The 27,694-nt window shown below is 43.3% G+C and overlaps 2 protein-coding genes across 10 annotated transcripts in view; one reads left to right on the top strand and one right to left on the bottom strand.

Annotated features, from left to right (window-relative positions):
* Nucleotides 1-27,694, top strand: part of maml2 (mastermind like transcriptional coactivator 2) — a gene marked incomplete at its 5' end in the record, with an annotated part of 148,250 nt that overhangs the window by 22,105 nt on the left and 98,451 nt on the right. The window lies entirely within an intron of this gene.
* Nucleotides 22,897-27,102, bottom strand: LOC308290525 (uncharacterized protein). Of its 9 annotated transcripts, none has more exons than XM_080732388.1 (10): nt 26,621-27,102; nt 24,961-25,083; nt 24,703-24,774; nt 24,406-24,462; nt 24,186-24,257; nt 23,985-24,062; nt 23,792-23,871; nt 23,554-23,640; nt 23,369-23,446; nt 22,897-23,137 (listed from the first exon to the last, which is right to left on the bottom strand). In XM_080732388.1, exons 7-10 carry the CDS (start codon nt 23,828-23,830, stop codon nt 23,033-23,035), a joined length of 309 nt encoding a protein of 102 aa, XP_080588514.1. In that variant the 5' UTR covers nt 23,831-23,871; nt 23,985-24,062; nt 24,186-24,257; nt 24,406-24,462; nt 24,703-24,774; nt 24,961-25,083; nt 26,621-27,102; the 3' UTR covers nt 22,897-23,032. The 9 variants fall into 7 exon arrangements, 6 of the variants coding, with proteins under 6 accessions (XP_080588514.1, XP_080588517.1, XP_080588515.1 ...); XR_013962298.1 differs by having other exon boundaries at nt 23,985-24,059; XR_013962299.1 differs by having other exon boundaries at nt 24,406-24,459.

Below are 27,694 nucleotides of genomic sequence, written 5' to 3'. Positions count from 1 at the left end.
CACTAGTTTAGTTAATTTTTCTAAACTAGAAGCTCGGCCGCCCTTCGGGCGGCCGAGCGTCTAGTCGGCGACCTGGCCAACTCGGGAACAATGTAAATAGGGAATGAATGCCCCGCCCTTTAATGCAAACCCCATTATACCTGTTGTCATAGGATCCGTTTTGACCATCTGTTTGCGTGTGTCCATTTATGCCCATATATGGAGAGATATGTCTGTCTACGTCCATTTTCTGCCCATATATGGAGATCTCTGTAGGACCTGGTTTGACCATCTGTTTGCCTGTGCCCATTTATGCCCATATATGGAGTTTGCGACCTGGCCAACTCGGGAACGATGTAAATAGGGAATGAATGCCTCACCCTTTAATGCAAACCCCATTATATGGAGATCTCTGTATCTGTCTGTGTCCCTTTTATGCCCATATACTCTATCTGTGTCCATCTTTTATGCCCATATGCCCATATATGGAGATCTCTGTAACTGCCCATATGCCCATATATGGAGATCTCAGTCTGTGTCCCTTTTATGCCCATATATCTGCGTCCATTTTATGCCCATATGCCCATATATGGAGATCTCTGTATCTGCCCATATGCCCATTCTCTGTATCAGTCTGTGTCCCTTTTATGCCCATATACGGAGATATCTGTCATGGAGATCTCAGTCTGTGTCCCTTTTATGCCCATATATCTGTCTGTGTCCCTTTTATGCCCATATACGGAGATATATCTGTCTGTGTCCCTTTTATGCCCATATACGGAGATATCTGTCGGGTCGAGGCAAGGCCCCTGTATTGCCCATATATGGAGATCTCTGTATCTGCCCATATGCCCATATATGGAGATCTCAGTCTGTCGGGTCGAGGCTAGGCCCCTGTATCTGCCTGCAGTGATGTCACAATGACTCAGCGCTTGCGCCCGGCACTGCAGTGATGTCACAATGAGTCAGCGCTTGCGCCGATTTTGCGCCGATTTCCGCATAAGGAGATTCCGAACGTTTCGCGCCGGTTAGGGAAAACCGCGCGTCGGGTCGGGTCGAGGCCCGGCACTGCACTCCGTGCCGCGGCGGGGAACGCGCGTGCCGAATCTGAAGCCGGTGGGACGAACGGTTCTCGAGATACGCAGATTACAAACACACACGCAGAGACTTCTCGCATTTATAGATAGATGATAACAACGAATGGTTCCGGACATACAAGGTTTCCACCCGACAACGACGATATGCCTTCCTATAGAAGTAGTCTGTTTTAGTTAGGTTTTGTTTATTTCAACATTTGCACAAAACATTTCACACTATAATCCTATATTTCTTTACTGGTAGATCGAAAACGTATACTGTAGACTGAAGCTCTACGCCCACAAGTTGATTTAACAGTTTCATATAAAAAGTTCATAATGAATGCACACACTCTAAATTATTCCATATATTTACATTTAAGACGTACTGTTCCGTACACAGTAGAATCCCCACTGTTCATTTAAAGTCACAATGGGAGGAGAGTCACTAATTGTTGTTTTTCTTCTTTCTTTCTATATCTGCTTGTTGCCGTGAGAAAAGAGTTGGTCCCAGTTGATGTTATATAGGCCCCATTAACCTCAAAACTATTTTGTCGCAGGGAATAGATCGCTTCGGAAATGAAGCTATTGTTACTATCCCCACATTGTGGGCAGCGCTGTGCAGCAGGCACGTGCACACATAGACACCAAAGGGGGCTTGAGCCCCTGCCCTTTTATCCGTCTGTAAAAAAGTGCCCTTTCCAGACCACAAATGCAGTTTTTACTATTGTGAAAGAAATGCAAATTCCCCCCTTTCCATGCCATACCTGAAGGCAGCAAGAGAATTGCCTCATCCAAACTCTCCTGCACTTGAATGCAGCATCTTGAGTTGAAAGAATAAGAATTGCCCTCTGTGTATAGAAATCTTGCTTAGTTCAGTGTGGTATCAAGCAGCGAAAATAGCCGACCTCCAAGCTCACAACGCGTCGCCTCCAAGCTCACAACGCATCGCAGTGAGCTTGGAGGTCTGCTATTTTCGGTATTTTCAGCAAAAGTGCCCTTTTAGAAATGTCAGCCCCTGCCTCTCTAACATTCTCTGCACGTCCCTGCTATGCAGGTACTATTGATAACGTTTCTTTTATTTTCCCTCCTTCAAATGTTATTGATAAAGGCAGCGTGATTTATGGTGAGGAGAACGGGTTTGAGTAAACATGGTCATGATGGAAGGAAGCAGCGAGCAAACTGTGTAGTGTAGAAATCTGGGACATCGCTCGGCGTCTGGAGAGAGCCTTAGCATTACCCTCTCCTCCCAAAGGGAATTCATTGTCATAAGTTATTTCGTAAAGAAAAAAGAAATAAAAGAAAGGAAAGAATGAATTCCACTGTAAAACGAGTCATTGTTTCGTAGAAAACGGCAGAGAGAGAGAGAGAGAGAGAAAAAAAACGCATGTGAATTAATTCAACTGGGTCAAGTTTTTTTTCCAGCGAAACCCGTTGCAGTGCAGCCGAGAAATCAAAGAGAGTCGTGTCTCATCGCCTGTATCTGTAATAGTGGCGTCTTAACCCTCAAATACCTAACCACTTTAACCATTATGTTATGCTTTAATAGCAGATCTACAAGCTCACGAGCTTGTAGATCTGCTATTTTTGAAAAACCTTTGAAAATGTGTGTCTTTGAATATCTTCGACCCGATCTTTCACACGACTTCTAAATCCTTCCTCTAAATCAGTGGTTCTCAACTTTTTCATGTCAAGGACCCCCAAAATTACAGGTATTTGTAATGGCCACGGACCCAGAAGCAGAGATTTTTGGGTTACGAAAGTTTGCTTGGAAAAATAATATATTGAAAGATTTTTTTTTTCTCCAAAATTAGCAGATCTACAAGCTGTGAGCTTGTATATCTGTTATTTTTCAATAGTTAAAGCATTCAATAATTCTAGGCCTAAATCAGTTAAAGCAACCAGCCTCGGTACCACACACACAGACACACACACACACACACACACACACACACACACACACACACACACACACACACACACACACACACACACACACACACATACACACACAGACACAGACACTCGTCTCATGTTTAATTCAGCAGGCGGAGGGGAAGGGAAGGCTTGGAGGGAGGGAGGGAGTGTTGTGTCTTTTGAAGAGGAGCGCTGCTGCTGCTGAGGCAGTGTGTCTGGCTTACAGCGGATCCGTCTCTCATCCCCGCCACGGCCTTCGTGGGATAATACGGCATAAGTGGAGGAACACGGGTGGCCGCCGCCGCCACGCCGCAGCCGCCGCTGCTGCTTCTTCTCGCCACTACAGTGTTCCTCCTTAGGGGCTGTTGTGTTTTTTTCTCCAAGCCCTGTGGAGTTTAGGATCCATCCATCCATCATCTGCCAGAATGATGTGATTGATTGCTTGAGGTTTGCATAGGAAAGGGTACAGGACAGCAGTTCACTGGTACAAGGCCAACTAAAAGGATAAAGACCACAAGAAGGCTTTAGGGCTTGTTTAAATTCGGGTCCCTTTTTATTACTCATACAATGTTAAATGACAGACAGATATAACGCAGTACTATCGGGAGACAGTCGGGAAAACAAAATGGTAAATGGTATTTACAGTGGAAAGGTCAGAGGGAGGTATAACGTTTCGAGTTGCAGCCACCTGTAAGTGACAGGTTTTAAAGGTTTGTTTTTTGGGCTTTTTATGCCTTCGTTGATAGGACGGCAGACCGACAGGAAATGGGGGGAGAGACAGGGAGCGACATGTGGCAAACGTCGTCCGTATCGGGAATCGAACCGGTGACGCCACCAATGCCTAAGTGGTATGCGCCTGGACCAGTAGGCCAGCGGGCCGCCCCTTTCAGAGCGGTTTTAAAGGAGGGAAGGAATTGACACTAATTAAATAAATGTAACCCTTTGTTTGAGCCAAATCTGGGTTGGACGTGCTTTGTGGAGCTGCCTCTGCCTCTGGTCCTTGACGTTTTGGAAGCATTTTGTTGGGTACATGAGATCTTAGTGGTGGAGCGTATCGGCCCATTGCAAGTACTGTCCAACAACGTTGTTGTCTCACTCTGTTCAAAAACCTTTCTCACATCGCAAATAGGACTGTCTGTCTTCATGATGACATTTTGTACACAAATTAATCGTCACACAAATAATTGCGATGAATGATTTAGTCGTGTTTTTTGTATGTAAATATGTAAGCCTTGCCGTCCGAGCCATGAGGCCCATATAGGCCAGGAGCCTACCGGTATCTCCTGTTTCTGTAGCGTGAGGCAGCTTGATGTACAAGTAAACCCCCTGGACCTGACGCTAGTACGTCACAGGGACTTACCCCCAATCCAACCCTTGATGCTGAGTGCCAAGCAGGGAGGCTTTTTGGCATGGGACATTGGAACATATGAATCAAAATTACATTTATGTTTGCCTCTCGGGTTTTGCACAGGGCAGATTCAGACCGATAAATTACATGACTGACCGGTACCAATAAATAATCAAAATAAATAATGTGCTATGGCCAATTGTTATACTCAAAATGGGTTTTAAATAGTGGAAATCCATCCCAAACTACAAGCTCACAACGCGATGCTTGTGAGCTTGTAGATCCACAATTAAAAACTAAAAAGAAATCGTTGATGTATAAACATGTTTCAACCTGGAAATAAAATATAACAAGTTATGCAAAAAATTGTTGCCATTATCTCAAATAATTGCCATTATCTCAAATAACTGATCGGGCGAACATGTGATGTGATTAATGATTGTGACATCTTGAGGCGTTGAGCATCAACCTTCTCTTTGGTCTTTGTGACAAAACCCAGACTGTTTGTTTAACCCATTAATGAAAACAACAAAAAACTAAATGTGGGACACAAAACGATTAACTTAATGTGCAACATTGTTTTCTCACTCAACAGTAAACAACCCAAGAAGAAGTTTAAGTGTATAGAGGGTATATGCACTTTTCTAAAGTGACAATTTAAGGACTTTTTAACACCTCTAAAATGGCAAATTTAACATTATCCAAATTGTCAAATATTGAAAGGCAGAAATTGTGAAAATAGCCGATCTACATGCTCACAACGCCTCGCGTTGGCGAGGCGTTGTGAGCATGTATATCTGCTATTTTCACAATAGAACCGTGTTGTACAAAAATGTAATGCCTCAACTCTTAGTGCTCGTAGGGTGGGGAGGGGGTCCCCAGTAAAAAAAATGATTATAGTGGGGGTCGCGGCCTGAAAAGGTTTCGAACCACTTGGTGTGGTGTAGCGTAGCGCCACACAAGAGCAATGAGGAGACCACCTCGCCACAAAACCGCCGCTAGGTTATATGGCAAAATAAGCACCTCTTTGTTGCCGGATGCGGGGAAAAACATCCAATAGAGTCTAAAAAAAGCCCAGGAAGGAAGCTGGGGGTGGGGTGAGCAGCTAGTGTGCGCAGCAACCGGGGGTGTGGTGGTGGTGGTGGTGCTGGAGAGAGAGAGAGAGAGTGGGAGTGAGAGAGGAATGTTCACTCTCTCTTTCTCCCTCTCTCTCCCCTCTTGTTATCATGAACACATTCGACATAATAACCCTGCTTTTCTCGGCAACAGCTATGAAAAGAATGCGGAGCCGCTTGCGCTGTTATCCCCCCCCCCCCCCCACTGTGTGTGTGTGTGTGTGTGTGTGTGTGTGTGTGTGTGTGTGTGTGTGTGTGTGAGAGGGAGGACTCCTCCTCGCTACTTGATTAATGATCGCCTCATCTCTTATTGGTACAGTCGGTTCCTCTTCTTCTCAGCCCCTTTTCTTGGACCGCCGCCCGCTCAAAGAAGATCTCGAAAGAAAGTGACTTCGCGGAAATCGCCGGCGGCCCACCACCACCCCCATCTCAACCTGTGGGTCGGGACCCCCAGGAGGATCCCCAAATGTGTGTGTGTGTGTGGGGGGGGGGGGGGGGGGGGCTTAATGTGCAACATTGTTTTCTCACTCGACAGTAAACAAACCAATATGAACTTTTAAGTGTATAGATAGATGGTATCTGCACATTTCTAAAGTGACAATTTAAGGACTTTTTAATATCTCTAACATGACAAATTAAACATTGGCCAAATTGTCAGATATTAGAGGCTAAAATTGAGAAAATATGCTCATATGCTCACAATGCCTCGCGTTTGCAAAGCTATTTTCACAATAGAACCATTTTATACACAATGTAAAGCCTCAACTCTTAGTGCTTGTCAGGGTGGGGGGGTCCCCACTCCCAGTTAACATATTATTTTGGGGGTCACGGCCTGATAAGGTTGACCCTTGAGAAGTGGTCGGATGGATGGGTGGGCACCAACAGACTTTTATCTGTCTGTAAAAATGTGCCCTCTCCAGACCATGAATGCAGTTTTTACTATGATGAAAGAAATGCAAATGCCCTCTTTCCATGTCATACCTGAAGGCAGCATTCAAGAGAATTGCCATGTCCCGACTCTCCTGAACTTGATTGCAGCATCTTATGTTGAAAGAATTGCTCTCTCTGTGTAGAAATCCATGCCGTTAGCCACATCTCCAGTATTGACTTGATTATGCTTAGTTCAGTGTGGTATCAAACACAGACCTCCAAGCTCACAACGCGCCACGCTGCGACGCGTTGTGAGCTTGGAGGTCTGCTATTTCTGATATTTTCACCAAAAGGCCCTTTTAGAAATGTCAGCCCCTTCCTCTTTAACATTCTCTGCACGTCCCTGCTGTTGTATAGCTGGCTAGCACCGGAACACATGTAGCGTAACTGTAATCTGATTCTGTATGTAATCCGAATGTAATTCCAATAAAACATAAGTCTGTCTGGAGGGCGTAGATGATTACAGATCATGCGTAACGTCGCCAAGTAGTCCCAGTTGTTCCTAAGCAGACACCATGTGCATGTGTGTTAATCGATAAGGCATCCTGGATTATCTCTAAAAATCCTCTTCAAGGGCAGGTTTGATTGAGGACTGCTTTGGGTCTGTGTGCAGGGGCGTCACAAGGGGTAGGAAAGTGGGACTGAGTTACCAGGGCCCCAAGGTGGAGGGGCCCTAGTAACTTTAGCTATTGAAAAATAGCAGATATACAAGCTCACAGCGCGGCACCGAGTGCCGCGCTGCAAGCTTGTAGATCTGCTATTTTTGAAAAGTCGTGAAAATGTGCGCAAATCTTTGAATATATGTATTTTTTAAGTGACTAAAATTTTGCTTCTGGGGTGTCCCTGGAACTAAATATTTTGAGATGGGGGGGTCCTTCACATGAAAAAGTTTGAGCATCACTGACATGGAAACATAAGTTTCTTGGCACACATTTTCACGACTTATAGCAGATCGACTAAAAATAGCAGATCTACAAGCTCGCAGCTTTGGCTGTGAGCTTGTATATCTGCTATTTTTCAATAGTTAACATTCATGGGGGGCCCGCAGTGAATCCTTGTACCCAGGGCCCAGAATTTGGTGTGACGCCCCTGTCTGTGTGACTCATGAAGTTCCAGTTGTGTGAGTGTGACAAGAGCACATACAGTATACTGTAAATGTATTATTGCGACCATCAGGTCGCAAGTTAGTATGGAAAGCTCCACCGGCTGTCCCTCTGTCCGTCATGTCACGCCACCTCACATCACACTTTTGGCCCTACTCTTATCTCCGCCACCGTTGCCCCCTATCCATGCCAAACTTTGCACACACACTCCTTGGCTGGCAAATAGCACAACCTCCGCCCCTGATTTCTCACATGGCCCTCTTCTAGCGCCACCATCAGGCACATTTTTGCACACTGCTCCTACACATTTTGCCCTAAAATCACGCAAAGCGCTACACAGTATCTCTAGTCATGTCATCAACATGGCTTTGTCCCATTTCCCATATTCCCTCCTGATTGGCTATACGATTGCCTTCTAAAGTTTGTGTACGTGACGGTCGCTTATCTCCCGATTAGGGAGTCTTACTGGTAGGTGATAAACAGAAAGACAACCTTACAATGCACCACCTGCATCCACCCATCGACGACTTCATCTCCTTTAAGCACAGTGTCAAGTCATTATAGACGAAAAAACCTTTTTCATAAACATTCTCAGGATGTAGCAGATCTATTGGCTCACAACGCGTCGCGTCACGGTACGCTGTGCTCTTGCAGATCTGCATCGTGCAAGACTGTCTCGTACACGTATAGAATCTGACCTTAAGTCATTCCTACAGGGAAGAGAGAGAGAGAGACAGAGAGATAGAGAGTGAGAGCCCAGATTCTCTCCTGCTTTTACCTTTCGGGTGTGGGCGTGTGTATGTGTGTGTCATAGATGGAATAGCAGTGTCTGTTCACCTCGTGGCGAAACGAGGTGAACAGAGAGAGAGAGAGAGAGAGAGAGAGAGAGAGAGAGAGAGAGAGAGAGCAGGGGCGTCACAATGGGAGGAAAGTGGGACTGAGTTACTAGGGCCCAAGGTGGAGGGGTCTTAGTTATTTTATACTTTAGCTATTGAAAAATAGCAGATCTACAAGCTCACAGCGCGGCACTGAGTGCCGCTCTGCGAGCTTGTAGATCTCCTATTTTTGAAAAGTCGTGAGAATCTTTGATATAATATATCAAAGATTCTCACGACTTTATATGTATTTTTTAAGCGAACATTTGAACTATTTTGAGATCCGTGGCCAAATACATATCATTTTGGGGGTTCTTCACATGAAAAAGTTTGAGCACCACTGACACAGAAACAACGTTTAAAAAAAAAAACTTTTTAAAAAAAAATTAAGATTTTTAAAAAATAGCAGACCGAGTGCCGCGCTGTGAGCTTGTATATCTGTGATTTTTCAATAGTTAAAGGGGTACTGTCACCTAAAGGGGTACTATAACTTTAAAAAGTCATCTTAAAATATTAGTTAATATTTCTATGATGTCATTGTGGGAATGCGCAATTATAAGCCAATCAAATTAATTGACTGTACTTAGACTACTACTTACTGTACTGGTCAGCTGTTGTTGGGGGGCGAGGGGCAGATTACACTGTGACATGAGTTTCAGACTATTTCAGACCGTTTTCAGAGAGACCATGTGACCTACTGTATCATACTATTATAATTTTGGGTCGTGTCAGCGGGCCTTTAAAGTACTCAGGGCCCAGAATTTGGTGCGACACCCCTGGGGAGAGAGAGAGGCGCCAGGGCATAGCTCAGCCGTGAGCCAGCCAGTGTGACACCTCACCACATCGCTCGCTGCAGTAATACAAACATTCCAACTGCCACTTCTCTCAGCCCCACTGGCAGAGCCCGGGCCAAAGGAACAAGACCCACCTGTGTTACGCTGCCCTGCGCGCCGCCGCCGCTCTCTCTCTGTCTGTCTATCTGATGCCCCAAGGTGGGCCCAAAAAAAAAGAACCTTGTTCTAGCACCCAACCCCCAACACTCCCTTTCTTCTGAAGCAGCTTCCAATTAGGGCTTTCACAATTATTACATAATCGTCTAATCGCAATTATTTGACATAATCGCGATTATTTTTCATTATCGTCATAATCGTTTCCACGTTGAAAGATTTTCATATATATTTTTTTAAGTAAAAAAAATTGTGGAAATAGCAGATCTACAAGCTCACAACGTGTCGCATCGCGACGCGTTGTGAGCTTGTAGATCGGCTATTTCCACTAACAATGTTATTTTTTATAAAGTTGTCAATTATGTCAGTAATTTCTTTGTATGTTTAGGTCATATCTGCCAAGTGCAACTTCAAAGCCCAAAAGCCAAAAACACAATTAAATCGTTAATCGCAATTATTTGAGAGAAAATGAATCGTCATGTAAAATGTCATAATCGTGACAGCCCTACTCCCAATCTCCCCGACGCTAAAAAGAACTTGTTCTGTCAGATGCGAGGCTTTTCCCCTGCGACGATCGGCGAGGCCGATAAGAGAAAACGATTTAATGTACGTTTTGGGCACGTTTTCGGAAAGGAGAGAAACACAATAGAACAGGGGTCTTCAACAGGGGGTCCGGTACCCCTAGGGGGTCCTCGGAGTTACTACAGGGGGTCCTCCCAATCTTTGTTTTTCTCCATTTCTATATTAACCACTTGAACCCTAGCGTCCATATTCAGAGAACTTTAGCCAAACATAGCAGATCTACAAGCAACTTGCAGATTGTCTGTTTTTGGCAAAGAGGTTTCATGTAGAGGGGGAAAAGAGCAGACCAGGTACAGAGTGAAAGGTCAAGTTTATTAAGTATTGACGGTTCAAGTGGTTGAATATCTGAGTACACAAATTGACATGAATCTAAAATACGCTGGTGATTGTGCTGTCAAACGATGAAACTATATGGCATCTATGGGTTGCGGGGGGTCCCTGCTACATCCCTCTCTCGACTAAGGGGTCCTTGGCCTAAAAACGTTGAAGACCCCCGCAATAGAAGGTGATGACGAGGACGATGGGGGGGGGGGAGTTCGAGAAGAAGACGCTCACGGACGTTGTTTTGTTCGTTCCGTGGAAATGCAGTGTCAGCGACATCGTTTCAGACTGCAGAACTATAATGCCACGGGACCGCTCGCTTCACGTCCGCCGCCTCTCTCAGACGTCACACAATCGAAGCCCTTTGAAAACTAACTTTTTCATATCGTCGTTGTCGGGTGGAAACCTCGTATCTCCAAGTTTCAAATTTGTATGTTCTTTCGCAAAGTTAAGCCCTGCTTCATCACACAAGGCCGTCGCACAAAAGTAGTGAAAACAGCAGATCTGCAAGCACACAACGCCTCGCACCGCGAGGCGTTGTGTGCTTGTAGATCGGCTGTTTTCACTAGTTTAAATCATTTTTAAAAATGATAAACGCAAAACAAACGGTTTTGGACATACAAGATTTTCACCCGACAACGACGATATATTCTTTTTTTTCCCCCCTCGCCGTGTCACTGTAGCCGAACAACAACAGAGCATTGCCCACAATGCAAATGGAGTTGAACTATGACTTGAACCTCGGAGGGAAAGAGAGGAGAAGGAGAGAGAGAGTGGAGGGACTAGGGAGAGGAGAGGAGAGGTTGAGGGGAGAAAGGAGGAGAAGGGGGGGAAGGAAGAAAAAGCCAGTGCTTGACTGTGCTTCTTTTCAGCGCTCCGCGACTCCGGAGCCTGGGAACCACGGCAGCTTTTGGCCGGTCCCTGAGAAATATCCTGATCTGTAATGTAAACATGTCTGAACTCTGATCTGGCAAAGAGCTCCCTCCTCCTCCTCCTCCTCCTTCTCCATCTAACCCGGCGTTCTTCTGGTGGAAGGGGGTTTTTCTCTGCCCAGTGACATCAGGAGCACCACTTTCTCATTTCCTGAGCCGGGGGTAATGACCCCAGGGAGAACGGCCCCCACGTTTGAAGTCCCTGCAAAATAAAGCTGCTTTGCTCCACTGAACCCCATTGTCCCCTCAGTGCTGCTGAGAGCCGGGGGGGAACGAGATGGCTGATACTAGCATTCGATACCCCGAGATGTCAGAGTGGGGCTTTTTAGTTGTTTTTCTTTTCGTTCTTGTCACATTATTACTGTATTAAATGTTGGCCCGAACGTGAACCTGCGTTCACGTAGAGATTAAGTGGTCAGTGTCAAGGAGGGAAGTCACAAAAAAAAAAGATATTTTAGTCGGCATAAACTGCTGCTTTTAAATCTGTGGTTCGTAGTGATAATTCCGTCAACCAAGACCAGTAAGACTCCCTAATCGGGAGAAAAGCGACCGTCAGGTCGCATGTACACACAAATTGGCCTGTAGGTCCGCTGTGCGAGTTTTGTAGGCAACATCTGTAGGAGCAGTGTCCATTCATGTTGTCTGCAGCCTCGTGGTGGCGCTAGAAGAGGGGCATGTGAGAAATCAGGGGCGAAGGTTGTGGTTTGACCAGCCAAGGAGTGTGTGTGCAAGTATGTGACTGACTGACTGACTGACTGACTGACTGACTGACTGACTGACTGACTGACGGAGGGACAGCCGGTAGAGGTTTTCAACACGCAGTGCGAGGCGTTGTGAGATTGTAGATCTGCTATTTTTGGCCACAGTTCTCAGAATATGGACACTAGGGTTCAAGTTGTTAATATAAAAAGGATTGGAAGATTTGCAGGACCCGCTGTTGTAACTCTGAGGGCCCCCTAGGGGTCCCTGACCCCCTGTTGAAGACCCCTGGTATATAGCACAAAGCAGGTGGTGGTTCTCAAACTTTTGCATTAATATGCAGACTGCAGACCCACATCAGAAACTATTTTTGGAGCCAGGGACCGAGCCCCATACGCATTAAAAATGTTTCTCATTTTTACAAGATTATTTTGAACACAGCCAGAAGTATATAGCCTACCGGTAAGCAGGTTTAAAGTGGTTTAAACTGATTTTTTAATGACCGTATTCTCTGAGAGCCACTTGTCATAAACCATTATACACGACGAGAGTACAGCTGCTGCGTACGAGCAGACCAAGAGTGAACGGGAACCAACATCTGCTGCTGCTCTGGTAGCGTGCGTGCGTGCGTGCGTGCGTGCGTGCGTGCGTGCGTGCGTGCGTGTGTGTGTGTGTGTGTGTGTGTGTGTGTGTGTGTGCGTGTGTGTGCGTGTGTGTGTAGGGGTGTCGCACCGAATTCTGGGCCCTGGGTGCAAGGATTCCCTGCGGGCCCCCCATGAATGTTCTTCATAGGGGAACTGGGAACGCATTATTACGCATTATTTTGTGCTTTAACTATTGAAAAATAGCAGACTTACAAGCTCACAGCGCGGCACCGAGTGCCGCGCTGCGAGCTTGTAGATCTGCTGTTTTTGAAAAATCTTGAAATCTTTGAATATTTTGAAACCTTTTAAAGGACAACTTTGGTTTTTTACAACAAGGGTTCCTATTTTAGATTGTAATTAGAGAAAAGAAAAAGTGAGTGTTAAAATGTTTTCATTTGCTTCGTTTTATTGTTTTATCGCGTTTACCGTGCTAAAATGTGGGGCATGCGTACGCATGGGGGCATGCGTACAAGTGGCTAAATATGTCTTTTTAGACACAATAAGCCAGCAGTTTCTTTATTGCTATTTACAGTAACACTTCTAGCACCCATAAGTCACATCCAACCATGAGAGGTTGCGTTGTATCTTGGGAATTGCCTTATTCTGTGTAAAATGACATATTTAGCCACTTGTACGCATGCCCCCAAACACTGAAATAAGAATCCCTAAAACAATAGAAAGAAGTAAATGAAATCAATTTAACACTCATCTTTTATTATTCTTTAATTACAATCTAAAATATGAACCCTTGTTGTAAAAAACTAAAGTTGTCCTTTAATGTGAAGGACCCCCAAAATGATATGTATTTGGCCACGGACTCCCCATCTCAAAATATTTAGTTCCAGGAACCCCGCGGAAGCAAAATTTGAAGTTACAAATGTTTGCTTAAAAAATACATATGTGTCCCAATCTCACTGAGAACCAGTCATCTCGGAAAGTACAGCTTTAGACAGGGACTGAAAATACCCTTTTTTTTTTTCTCACTAAAATGTGATAAAGCCACTAAAGCATTTCATAAATTTCAGGCTACATTTCACTTAAACGCCAGAGCTTAACTCTGCATGTAAATAAGACTTTTTTTAATTAATGTGAGAGATCGTCAGGTCATTTGCAGGTTAGAAATTTATTTAGAACTTGAATATCTCAAAAGTAGTATTTCAGCATGGCATCATTCTATAAGCCATATCTTCAAAACTGTTGGGTCAATCTCCACAACCAATATATCATTTTGTAGCTATGATCCCCAGCTTTCAAATGAAATGAAAAAATGAAAATGAATAAAAATCCAATGACTGGCTCCCAGCCAAATTGGGACACATATATTCAAAGATTTGCACACATTTTCACGACTTTTAATGCCCCTCCACCTTGGGCCCTAGTAACCTAGTCCCACTCCCCCCCCCCCCCCCCCCCCCCCCCCTTGTGACGCCCGTGTGTGTGCGTGTGTGAGTGAGGTAAACTAGGCCCATGTGTTGTTGTGACAGTTACAACGGTGGCCCCGGCAGGTCCAGGGGAACAAACGGTGACATATCAGGTGTAGTGATCAGGAAAGATAAGCGTGAGAAAAAATGCTCCGCGACGGATCAACTCCTCCTCCGCTCATCATCCATCCATCCGCCCGTCTCTCCCTCCTCCCCGTTTAAAACCCATTCAGAACGGGTACACATTATTGTGTATTATTATTTTATGCTTTAACTATTGAAAAATAGCAGATATACAAGCTCACAGCGCGGCACCGAGTGCCGCGCTGCGAGCTTGTAGATCTGCTATTTTTGAAAAATCGTGAAAATTAGAATTTTGACCCGATTCTATAAGTGTCTTTTTGAATCCTTCTAAGATTTTTTGAAAAACCTATGTTTCTATGTCAGCAATCTGGCCAGCAATCGTCAAAGAAAAGGTCCTTTTCACTTAACTGGAGCTCAGTTAGTCTGTTCTTCAGAGACTACTATGTCAGTGGTTCTCAAACTTTTTCATGTGAAGGACCCCCAAAATTATATGTATTTGGCCACGGACACCCATCTCAAAATATCTAGTTCCAGGGACCCCCCAGAAGCAAAATTTAAGTTACAAACGTTCGCTTTGAAAAATACACATATTCAAAGATTTGCACACTTTTTCAATAGCAGATATACAAGCTCGCTGTGAGCTTGTATATCTGCTATTTTTCAGTGGTTAAAGCATTCAATAATTCTAGACAAAATAATACAACCTCCACGCACGGCTGTTAGTTCAATGTGCGTGTGTGTGTGTGTGTGTGTGTGTGTGTTAATATCATAATTACTTCACCAGGCTAAGGAATATATCTGATGATTTGGCTTATGTAAGCCAGTCAGCCAGATAATCTTTCCCCTCCCTCCCTCCCTCCCTCTCTGTGTGTGTGGGGGGATTTTTTTTGGGGTTGTTTTTAGTTTGTTGTCGCTACAAAACGAGACGGTACAAAATCCTGAGTGATCATTTCATCCGTCTGTTCCATATCTCCCGGCAGTGGTGTAAAGTAACTAAGTACATTTACTTAAGTATTGTACTTAAAGTACAGTTTTGAGTTATTTGCACTTGAGTATTTCCAATCTCCATTACTTTTACTTCTACCCCACTACATCTCAGATCCAAATATTGTACTTTTATTCCACTGCATTTACTGCATTTATTTGAAAACTTTAGTTACAAGTTACTTTGCAGATATAAATTATATTATTCTAAAACATGCATACACCACTTTAGCCCTATTTTATACATTTGCTATTTGAAAATAGATGCAACGAACAGCTTGACTGTTGCAGCAAGAGCGAAAAGAGAAGGTCGGCCGGCGACACAAACATCCACCATGCTTTGGTTATTATACGCTCTGACCTATAAAATAAAAGCCTTTTTTTACCTCTCTCTCTCTCTCTCTCTCCCGGGGGCGTAATAATCGCCACCACGAAATGTTTTTTTTTCTTCTTTTTTTTTGCGAGTTGTTTTCTTATTCTGGCGTTTAACGAGCCAGTTCCCAAAATCACCTTTCATGCACTCTCTCCCAGGGGCGTCACAAGGGGGGGGGGGGGGGGGGGGACTGAGTTACTAGGGCCCAAGGTGGTGGGTCTTTAGCTATTGAAAAAATAGCAGATATACAAGCTAGCACCGAGCTGAGCTTGTAGATCTGCTATTTTTTGAAAAGTCATGAAAATGTGTGCAAATCTTTGAATAAATGTATTTTTTTAAGCAAACATTTGTAACTCAAATTTTGCTTCTGGGAGGTCCCTGGAACTAAATATTTTGGATGATGGGGGTCCGTGGTCAAAATACATATCATTTTGGGGGTCCACTGACAGGTTTGAGCACCACTGACATAGAAACATAGGTTTATCAAAAAACCTTAGAAGGATTTGAAAATAATATACTTTTCAAGATTTTTCCAAAATAGCAGATCTACAAGCTCGCAGCGCGGCACTCGGTGCCGCGCTGTGAGCTTGTATATCTGCTATTTTTCAACAGTTAAAGCACAAAACAATGCGTTCGAAGAACATTCATGGGGGGGCCCACAGTGAATCCTCGTACCCAGGGCCCAGAATTTGGCTACGCCACCCCTGCTCCTCTCCTCCTTCTCTCCGCCACCATAATAATAATACGTACACCTGAACACTGCCACGGTTCCCACAGGGATCGGGTTTCAAGCGGTGTGGCTAGCTAAGCACTTGTGGAAAGACACTCCGACACACAAACCCCCACCCACCACCACCACCACCCCTCCTCTCCTCCTCCACCTTCCCTCTCTCCCCCCACTTCCATTCCCCCTCCACCCCCCCCTCCACCCCCCCGCGGCTCACACGCACACAATCCTCTTTGCCTCCTTCTTTCTCTCTCTCTCTCTCAGTGGCGTCAGTTCAGAAAAAGGTAAGGTATGGCAACATGACTGGTGTCTTGCACGCGCGCCTTCGCGCGCGTGCAAGACACCAGTCATGTTGCCATACCTTAGCAACAGGCATGATACATTTATTTTAAGAAGTACATTCTATTTTTTCCCCACAAATTTCTATGGTTTCTTGGGCTGGATATGGCAGTCTGGAACAGTTTTAAGTGGCGGCTAAACTTGGCATAATATAGTAAACGTGCCACAATTAACAATAATGCATTGCACCTGTGCAGCTGACCTGCGGAACCTGGGACTATACTGTCCTGTCAAGATGGGAAGAATACAAGTGTGGAGAATATAATTATAATACCTTGTTAAATTTTGCATTTGTAGTTATTTTAATGTAATTTAACAACATAACCAGCGCAGATAGACAAAGAGACATTTATGGATTTATATTTTATAAGTAACTTGTGTTCTCCCCCCTGGACCCAGGGTATGGCAGCTGCATACCCCTGCCATACCCAATTGACGCCCCTGCTCTCTCTCTTCAATTAAGTCAAGCAGAAGCAGGAAAAACCTGACGGCCCTCGCCTCCAAAGAGCTGCTCTCAGCAAGAAGGAGCCACGCCAGGCGTGAACGAATGGATATGGTTGTTGTGGAGGAAACCTTGTATGTCCGAAAATTGTTTGTGTCGTATTTATCGTTTTTAGAAATGATTTAAAATAGTGAAAATCAGGCTGTCTACAACGAGCACACAACTCGAATATTTGCTTCTGGAGGGGGTCTCCTGGAACAACATATTTTGAGATGGGGGGGGTCTGCAGCCAAATACATGTGATTTTGGGGGTCCTTGACATGAAGAAGTTTGAGAACCATGCACTGATTTTGAAGGAGGATTTAGAAGACGTTTTATAGAATTGGGTCAAACTATTCAAAGCTTTACTTTTACGAAAGAACGAACACGTTTGAAACTTACAAGGTTTCTGCCTGACAGTGGTGATATACCTTCCACGCACGCACACACACGTGCACACATTTGCACGACAGACACACACACACACACACACACACACACACACACACACACACACACACACACACACACACACACACACACACACACACACACACACACATCCTCCTTAGACATATAGACCAGTGGTTCTCAAACCTTGTCATGTCTAGGAACGCCTGAATGAATATACAGTATACACCTTGAAAATATACAAACAAGATGTGTGTTGTTAAAACGTTTCCACGTTTCTTGTTTGCCACCGACCTGAAAGCTTCTGCAACGTCTCGCTGCATCGTGACTCGTACGTTGTGAGCTTGTAAATCGTCTATTTTCAGATAACTGGGAGGGTCAATTATCGTCTATTTTCAAAAAGCTGTGAGGGTTAAAGTACAGTAGTTAAACTGATTTTGATGCTACGCGTGAACAGAATGTTGCGTACGGGGACCCCCTGGAGCACCCTCCTCAAGGACCCCCTGGGGGGGGGGGGTCCCCAGACCCTACTTTGAGAACCACTGAAGTATACAACCAGTGATGAGTTATTAATAACACCTTGAGCTTTCATGAAGCTTGAGCTTTTTTTCTCCTCAGGCAAATGTAAACTGTATTTAAGAAGAACTGTAGGAATTGGCCTCTTGACAACTAGAGAAAAACTATACTATAACTTACAAAAGTGGGCCACGTGCAAATGTTTGGTGTTCCGTCGCACCGCGCTATCCCACGACCGTCTTCTTACGGCCAAGTATAATAAACCAGGAGTAAAATACTCCTGGAAAACTCACTCAAGACGAGGAGGTTGCTGCTGACGAATGAAGGAGGCAGAGCTGAGAGCACAAATCATCAACAAAGGAATATGGAGGGGGGGGGGGGGCTGGCTAAATCCCCCACCGCCTTACCGCCCCCCTTGGGAATGGCGGTATGTGTCGACCCAGTTGAATGAAATATGTTAGCAACACTGCAGTTCTGTCGCAAAGCCGTTGCAACACGCAGCGCTCGCGCTCCAATTCCAAGTGCAGTATACTTTACTCAACAGGGGGTCCGGGACCCCTAGGGGGTCCTCCAAATCTTTGTGCGATATGAACTTTTTTTCTCCTTTTTCATATTAACCACTTGAACCTTACAATTTATTGTTTAGGCATTTAGCAGACACTCTTGACGTTAGTGTCCATATTCTTAGGACTTTAGCCAAAAAGTTTACAAGTCTCGAGTAGCAGCCGTTTGAAGGTGACTTTTCTGACCAATTTTGAAGGAGGCTAGGGATTTGCACTCCTTTAAGGCCGTAGGACGTTCCACATGTTGGTGGTATAGTTGGAGAACGAATTAGAGCCTTTAATAGTGTTAAATCTGGGATGAACATGATTAGTCGAGCTGCCTCTGGTGTTGTGAACATCCTTGACGTTTTGGAAGTAGTTTGTCAGGTACATGGGTATCTTGGACGTGTAGTGTATCTTGTACAACAGGCCCATTGCAAGATGCTGTACTCTGTCAGCTACTGTGAGCCACCCCACGCTTATGTAGTGATAAGTGGTGAGGTAGAGAGCATAATTGACCAGGAGATATGATGATGATGATGAAATAACTGTGCTTCATCTACCAACTACACTGACCCCAGACCAGCTTTCATGTCTGGAACAAAGAGACGCACACAGCAAAAAAATCCCCAGCGTTCGTTCACTTGAACTCTGAGGATGTACACACTAGTAAGACGCCTCTGGGCAACAAGCGACCTCACCCTAAGGGGCGAGGTCACAACACAGTGATGTAGACATCAGGGATCTCCATATATGGGCATTAAAAGGGATTTGTTCCCCTGGCATCACAGGGATCTCCATATCTCCATATATGGAGATGTGTATGGGGTTATATTTAGGACAAAACAAATTCGTATTCGTACTTTGCCTTTTTTTTACTCGTAAACATTTTTACCAAAAAAACTATACGTAAACAAATTAATTGGAAAAAAATATCCGTAAAAAAAAAAAAAGTATGAATGTTTTTGGGGAAGCTGCAGTGATTATAATGCCAAAACAAAAAAACAAGACAAAATACGAATATTTTCTTACTGATTTACGAGTTGTTTTGTTGGTTACTTCATCACGAATGCTTTCATCATCTCACGCACACGAATCTGTATGACGCACACGAATGCATGCATGGAATGAATACGGCCAATAATCACGTGATCGGCAGAGAGCCAATGGGGGTGCGGCCTTTCCACTAGCCAATCATAATTCTCCATTGTTGGCAGCGGTTGCCATGTCTGGTAAAAGTGAGTAATCTCTCCACACGATATTTGTTTTTAAACTATTGACTAAATTGACTAATCAATCATTTTTATACATTAAATAAAATAGAAATGCATATATTATTAATACACACGATAAAAGCACTGATAAAGGTCACTTACAGATGCTGCAAATCAAAACTAGACAATTAACCTTACCTCCGGCCCTGACCTTTTTACTGTAAATACAATATTTATTGTTTCTTATTTTTTTCTTATGATTGATGATACAATGTGCACAATAGCCTAATGTATTTTATTATTCTGTCATTTAATGTACATAGCATCCATGAAATGTGAAATGGATGATTGCAAAAACAGACCATTTGGCCAAAACAAACTAGTTACTATGATGAACAGTGTTTCATAACAGATTACAGTACAACTTTGACTGTACAACCTGGATTATTGAACATTTTGCTAATAAAGAATGCAATCAATTCCTAATGTAATTTATTTACTTACCAGCAGACCCTCTGATGTTATAACCAAGCTAAATAAGTGTTCATGTACAATAGGTTATTTCACATTGATGTTAGCAGACAGTGATGACCAAGATCAACTTTAGGCTGGAAGGAAAAAATGCTACAATAGTCAAATACAACTGCACAGAATTATATTTTATTAGACAGTGGCTCCACAGTGTGTGGCAACCAAGTTAATCAAACAGATTTTCCTGCTGAGTCCCCGTTTCAATGATGTGTTCAATTGCTGAATCTTATTTGTTAGTTTCTTTCTACATGAAAACTAATTATAATAGAACTTGCAGAATTAATTGTACAAAATTATCGATGTGATTGTTTAGAGATGTAAAGGATGTTTGGAGGAGGGTTTCAGTATTTCTAATGTAGGTGTTGTAACAGTAATACAGTGCCTGGAAAGGGCATTACATAGAACTGAAAATGGAAGGACCATAGGTTAAGTGTCTGTTCAGCTCTACAACGCTCTTCAACCTACTAAGGCTAGACTCATTGGCTAAGTTGACCTCAACAATGAAGATAGATGTCCCTACTGTGGTGTCAAATTTCAACATCTCAAAAGTGCATTATGCTGTAATTATATTAGAAATGGGCAAATAAATAAGAATACAAATAAGCACCTAAACTATTTTTAAACAGTAACAGAGCACACATGAAACACATTAACCACTGTGTGCTGGATTCCAGGTAGTGAAGACTGTACGAGGGAGAAGGACACTTTGAGCAGAACACTTGTCGACATAACACCTGTCCAGGCAGGGAGGAACATGAACCCAGTGGGAATTAGGAACTTTGGTAACGATGCCACCCCAGAGCAAGAATATCATACAAGGTTTCATAATTTTAGATTGTAATTAGGGAAAAGCAAAGATGGGAGAGTTAAATGTTTTCATTTAGTTCTATTGTTTTAGCGATTTTAAATACTTTATTTCAGTGCATGTGTGCAAGTGCCTAAATGTGTCCTTTTAGACACAATAAGCTGGCAATTTATTTTATTACAATTTACAGTGACACTACTAGCCCCCATAAGTAACATCTGCCCATGAAAGATTGTGGTGCCTCTTTTTGAATGGACTTATTGTATCTAAAAATACATATTTAGCCATTGTACACATGTCCCCAAGCACTGAAAGCAATGTAATCAAAATCGCTCAAATTATAGAAGAAAATTAACACATTTTAACACTCATCTTGTCTTTTCTCTAATTACAATCTAAATATGAAATCTTGTAAAGGTGTCCATTCAGTCAAGTTTGCGATTCTATGTGGTGATGTCAGACGGAGAGAGAGAAAAACAGAGAAACCATCACTCCTCGTGCTCATGGCGGAGGGCGTTGTAGAAGCCATGGAAATCACTGGGCAACACCTGCTTCATTTCTTGCAGATGTTTGAAGTTCATCGCTTTAATGGTGCGGCGGCAAGTGTAGAGTGGGGACACTGTGGTGATGTTGCTCTTCTTCCTCAGTGATGGGGACTCGTAGGGCTTCCAGGCGTCTGAGTGGTCGATCTTGTACTCCATACTGCCATCAACGTTGTACCTAGGATGAATACAAGGACAGTGACAGGGGAGAAAAGTCAGGTTTTAATACTCATTAAATAATGTTTGTTTTGGTTTCCGCAGCTATGTCATTATTATGTATTCAAATACCTGATTGCTCGGAGGTCATGCACGGTGGGATCCCCAGTGACCTTTCCCGGGCAGATGGCTTTGCAGAGGTTCACCTGGCTGAAGTTTTTGAAGAAAGTGTGGTCTACATACTTCACTTGGTATGGCCTGGGATTGGTACGGGCTTCCCGGATGGCAACGACATACTCAGCTGGAACGCAGATGTCTCTGTTCCTCAGTCTTCTCTCAATCACACTGTGCACAGGATGTACTCATCATAAGAGGGATGTTCTTCGAGGAAGTGCACGATGCACGAAGCAAACTCGTTGGCAGAGAGACCAGCTTCACCCTCGTGCCATAAGTAATTTGATGCATCATGTGAAGTCATGTCATACATGGTAAAGTTATGGACACAGAGCTTGGTCTTGAAATAGAGGGATGAGGCCTGTAGCTTGGAGCAGAGCAGGAGCCCCTGAAGATCCATGCATGTCACCAAGGTCTTCTCACCTGCCTCGTCTTTGTCCTTCTGCTTCATGGCTTGTGCAGTGTCCTTTTTGTTGCAGTGCTCCTTCCATGTGGCAGCCTCAATGTTCCCAGCCTTGAACGCACAGCAGGTATCACACTGGTCTTTCTTCGGGTGAAAAAGAGAGTAATTCAAACATTAAACATTCTGGTGAACACTTGCCTTGACAGCGCCTGGATGCCATGGTCTGCACTGGAACGGATATACTCTGCATGGAGGTGATTGATGGACTTGAACACAGGCTCCAGGTACATCTTAGTAGCCTGATCTCAGACTCAGCTCACTCTGAGAGTGGGCGGGGTCTCTGGTCTGGAAGCAGGCTAACATCTTAGAGGACGAGGACCGGCAGTAGTGCGAGGGAACTTTTGGAAGGTCCAGAAGGAAGGTCTTCAAGAAGTCAGACTCCTCTTTCCTTACCCTCACTGCTTATCTTCCTCAGTAGGGCTTTTCCCTCTTCTTCCTACAAAAAGACCACTGCTTCAAGCCTAGGGTTGACAGGAACATGCGTTGGCACACTCCGAGTCTCCTGCCATCTACGACAAGGTGACAGAAAATGGATGCCGACCTCCTGGATTTCTCTGCTCCTGTCCTCCGTCGCTTTACACTGCTCACCTCTACCAATGATGCAACATAAATCTTCCTCTCACGCCAGTCTAATTTCTCCCAGAAGTATTTGAAGATCTCTTCTCGCTTCGACTCTTCCACTTCTCTGCAGTGCAGTTTACTGGACCTGTGGCCGGCTGCAGACTGACATGACACACCCATTTTTCTTCCCTCCTTTAACACTGACTCTCTATTCTTCCTAGGCCAGATATGACTGGCCTATCATTCTACGCCTCTTCTGGATGTTGTTCTTCCAGCCCTCTGGATTTCTCCTCTTCCTACAGAGACCAGCATCAACACCTGAGGAGTCTTCTTCCACCTCAAGTCCTATATTGTGTCACAAAAAGAGAGAAAATTTGTCATTCAGACCATTAGTGTGCGAGTCTCTCTGTGTGTATCTGTGCAGCCCCTTGCGTGCACATCTGTGTGGGTATGTACATGTGTACTGTATGGATGTGTAGTTGAAAGAAAAGAGTTAAATAGCAAACATGCACCATGCAAGATACTACATTACACACATGTGCATCAATGTGTCCATATTAATAATGACAACAACACCTTCATTTCCAGATTCCGATTCACCAGGAGAATCACCATGTTGGTCACGTTCAGGTGTCCAGTTTCGATCAAGCGGATCTGGGAAAGAAAGAGGAACAAACAGAATGCACACGTTGACATAATTCAGTGTTGCTAGGACTTTGCATTCTTTGCTCTGGCTGACTTAAGCCTGGTTGTACACAAACCTTCTTCGTCCCCACTTGTGTCGTCATCCTCAACTCCTTCAGAATCTTCATCCTCCACATTTGAGTCCGGCTCAACTCTGTCTGCACCTAAAGAACAGAAAAGAAATATGAGATGTTCTCACATTAAGTGTGAGGCGCTTTCTGGTCATGTACAGTATGATTCTGAAGGAAAAAAATGAAAATGCAACATTCAGCAGTCACTATTTGTGTTTATTACAGTGATTATTAATAATAATACCTTCATATCCAGATTCAGCAGCACCAGAAGAATCACCATGTTGGTCACGTTTAGATGTTAGGGTTAGTGGTCGAGTGGATCTGGGAAAGAAAGAAACAAAATGAATGCAATGTTAACACACCTGCAATTCAGTGTCAGGCTTTGCTCTGGCCAATAGCCTCGGTTCCCTGGCACTTGTTAGTTTTACACCAACCTTCTTCTTCCCCACTTAAGTAGTCATCCTCAATTCCTTCTTCGCCTCCCTCATTTGAGTGAGGCGCAACAACTTCTGCTGCAGAAAAAGAGAAGAGACTGAATGTCAAATAGAAAACATGCAGCATTGACAATAATGCAAAGTGTCACATGTGTGCGTCATGTTTTTGTATGAAAGACTCTATACAGCTATTAATATTACCTTCATATCCAGATTCAGCAGCACCAGGATTATCCAACTCTAATTTAAGGTTCCATGATGAATCAAGCTCATCTGGTAAAAACATAAGAGGAACACAATGTACAGTGAATGCAAAGTAGAAATTACATTGCCAAGATGTTGCATCCTTTGCCCTTAATCTGTTTTACCACAAACCTTACTTCTCTCTCAGTGGGTGTGTGTGCGTGCGACAAAGACAAACCTTCAATCTCCTCAATTGATGAGTCCTCCACAACTGCTTCTCCTGCTGCTTCTCCTGCTGAAAGGGGAAAAAGGTCACACGAATTAATGAAATGGCTACTTTTTAAGATTGTGATACTACAGCAGATACTGATTAACAATTTGTGTTATAATACTATGTTTGAAACTAGTACAGCAACAATTCAAAATGGGTACTTAGTGCATGTTTAGGGATTTGTAACTAGGACAGCAGGTACAATACAAAACCACACATATGTGTTTCTATGCACTATAATTCATAACACACCACACCACATACCTTCACTCCCAGATTGAATCAAAACAGCTGACCCAGCACTGGCAGCATCAACTTGGTCACAATCAAGTGCATCTTGGAAAGATACAGATTATCATTAGAACACTGAATACAGCAGCTAATTATTGTAATTCATGATTAAAACACTTTGATTTCCAAATTAATCACACAAGTTGCACCACAGCCAGAATCACTACACACATCATTAAACTGAGCTGACTTATTCCTATTTTTCTTTCTATTTTGTTTTATCGCACAAACCTTCTTCGCTGCTTTCACTGCTCTCTAGTACAGTCTCTGCCTCGTCATGTCTGCCCCTGACATACTTGACGCTAACCAAAGCACACAGCTCCTCCATAGAATACATCATCCTGAAATGTTATACTGAAAATAAAAGGAGAATACAGGGTTAAAATCAAGGGTAACACAATGGTGTAAAGTAATTAAGTACATTTTCTTAAGTACTGTACTTGAGTACAATATTGAGGTATTTGTACTTGACTAGAGTATTATCAATTTCCAATACTTTTAATCCACTATATCTCAGATCCAAATATTTTACTTTTACTCCACTACAAGCTGAATTATTTCCAATTTCCAATACTTGTACTCCTCTATATCACAGATCAAAATTATTGTACTTTAACTCATTAAAAGCCTCAGACATTAACGGATTATAATATCCAGAGTGCCTCCCACCCCCCCCCATTCACGGCCGTTCTCTTATTTTGTCTTATTTTGAAGGCCACCGGAAGTACTTCCGGTCTGACGTCATCGGATCCTTCGACTGAACCGATCATTGTTTATGTGGAGCCATGCTGGATCGGCTCGTAGCGTTTATACATGTGTTTTATAAGCGAGCATCTGCCTCCATCTTCGCTTCTAAAGTGTAGTTTTGAGATAATGGACATTAAAGATGAGGCGGCCCGTCCACCTCAATGTTATGGGATGACTATTGTGTGCTCGTGGAGCCGTGATGATGACAAATCAGCGCGGATTTCGTCTCCGGAGCGTCGGCCATTGTACTAGGTATTTTTACTCGCCGTTACAGTAATATATTACTTTTCCCGCGACATCGCGTGGATGGCACTATAGATACTCTATTACTTTTCCCGCGACATCGCGGGGTTGGCTTTTAATGAGTTAATACACAACAAGCTGAGTGCCTTTGGAGTACTTTTACTCCAATGCAAGCTCACAGTGCGACACATTGTGAGCATGTAGATCTGCCATTTTTAAAATATTTGAAATGGGACATTCTGCATAGAGTACTTTTACTTTTGGCACTTTAAGTACATTTTGATGCCAACACTTTAGCCATTTTATCAAGTACATTTTGAATTCCAGACTTTTACTTGTAACAGAGTATTTCTACATTACATTATTGATATTTGTACTTAAAGTAAAAACATTTGAGTACTTTTACCACACGTAATGGTACGTTTTTGTCCAGATGGAACCAAATGGACCCTTTATGGACCCGTTAAGGGTCCATTTGGTTCCATTGACACTCCATAGAAGTTGTTGTGCTGGCAGCTTAATGTAATGGTACGTTTGTGTCCAGATGGAACCAAATGGACCCTTTATGGACCCGTAAAGGGTCCATTTGGTTCCATGGACACTCCATAGAAGTTGTTGTGCTGGCAGCTTAATGTAAGGTATAAGGTAAAGGTAAATGGAAAACCACATGGCAAATTATTTGATCGATAACGCCAGTTGCGGTGGGTTGACGGAGGCGAACCATGTTTGAAGCAAAATCAGTGTACGACGCTGCTTGTTCAGAGAACAAACAGACAACACAAACATCAGAGAACAATACTTTCCTTGAATAATAACAATTCACACGACGCCAAGCACAATCGTGAACATGATCGTTGGTATAACCTAAGCATACAGTTCTCAACAAGACATTTGGTGATACCTTGTAATAATGTCGAATTCCGTGTCGTTTAGTGAAGAAAAAGTTTGTTGCTCTGAATCATTCCCCTCCTCCAGTCCTTCTTCTCCCGCGGTTAGATACGCGTAGTGTGATGGACAGGTTGAACATCCAATGGTGATGTCGTTTCGGAGCGTATCTCCGTTGGCTGTTGGATACGCGGTGTGATGGACAGGTCCCACATCCAATGGTGATTACTGTTTCAGCGTATCTCCCCGCCCATTACATACGCGGTTTGAGGGACATGTCAAACATCCAATGGTGATGCGTGTTAAATAGCTTGGTCAATAAAACAACTTTCCATTGGCCATTTACACACCAGCTGATACTAGCAGAGAGAGGAGAGTGAATGTAATCCAACTATGATGAAAAGTAAAAATCCATAATAATGGACTTACGTGGTTTTCATTGGACAGCGACGATATTCTGTACTACTAACCATGTTCATCTTTTTCGATTAAAACACATGAATCATGACATGTTTACGTCTTGTGAATTATATCAGCTTTATTCAAATGCATTCAGATAATACAGGCAATATCATTTCACAGGCAATTAGCCTTTTATTTAGGAAAACAATAGAATGTAGTCTTGTATCAGCTTTATTCAAATGTATTCAGACAATACAAGCAATATCATTTCACATGCAATTGGCCTTTTATTTAGGAAAACAATAGAATGTAGAGTATTGTATTTTGGGCGGATTTTGTTTGCATATTGTAAATTAAATTGAATAAGGTTCTGAATAATGTAGGTGTAGCTATAGAATAGGCAAAGACAAATGTGTGTTGTGAATAGAATCAATAGTTTCCTTCCCAATAAAGTACAGGGGTGTGAGTTTTCCTGAACCAAACAGTCGTCAACCTCCCTCACCACGAAGGACCACAGAAAGTTTGTTGTTCCTTCTTGGAGCTCTTTCAAGAGGTTGAATTCTCAAATCTGATTGCTGCTACATCCTGCCATCGGAACCCTGATCGGCTGATGTGGTCCATGTCATCACAGTTCCTGAAAGAAAAATAAATGTACCCAAGACAAGACTATGTATATTATTAAATGTAT

The sequence above is a fragment of the Nannobrachium achirus genome (genome assembly GCF_963921795.1).
Source record: "Nannobrachium achirus genome assembly, chromosome: 8".
Lineage (NCBI taxonomy): Eukaryota > Metazoa > Chordata > Actinopteri > Myctophiformes > Myctophidae > Nannobrachium > Nannobrachium achirus.
The sequence above is the reverse complement of the archived record's forward strand: the minus strand, read 5'-3'. Positions and strand labels throughout refer to the sequence as shown.

Coding starts and splice junctions, on each gene's coding strand:
- LOC308290525 (XM_080732386.1), bottom strand. CDS start 25,069: ATGATGTATTCTATGGAGGAGCTGTGTGCTTTGGTTAGCGTCAAGTAT. Junction 23,641..24,702: donor GATTCAATCTGGGAGTGAAG/GTATGTGGTGTG, acceptor TCTGTTCTTTAG/GTGCAGACAGAGTTGAGCCG. Junction 23,447..23,553: donor CACAAGTGGGGACGAAGAAG/GTTTGTGTACAA, acceptor TTTCTTTCCCAG/ATCCGCTTGATCGAAACTGG.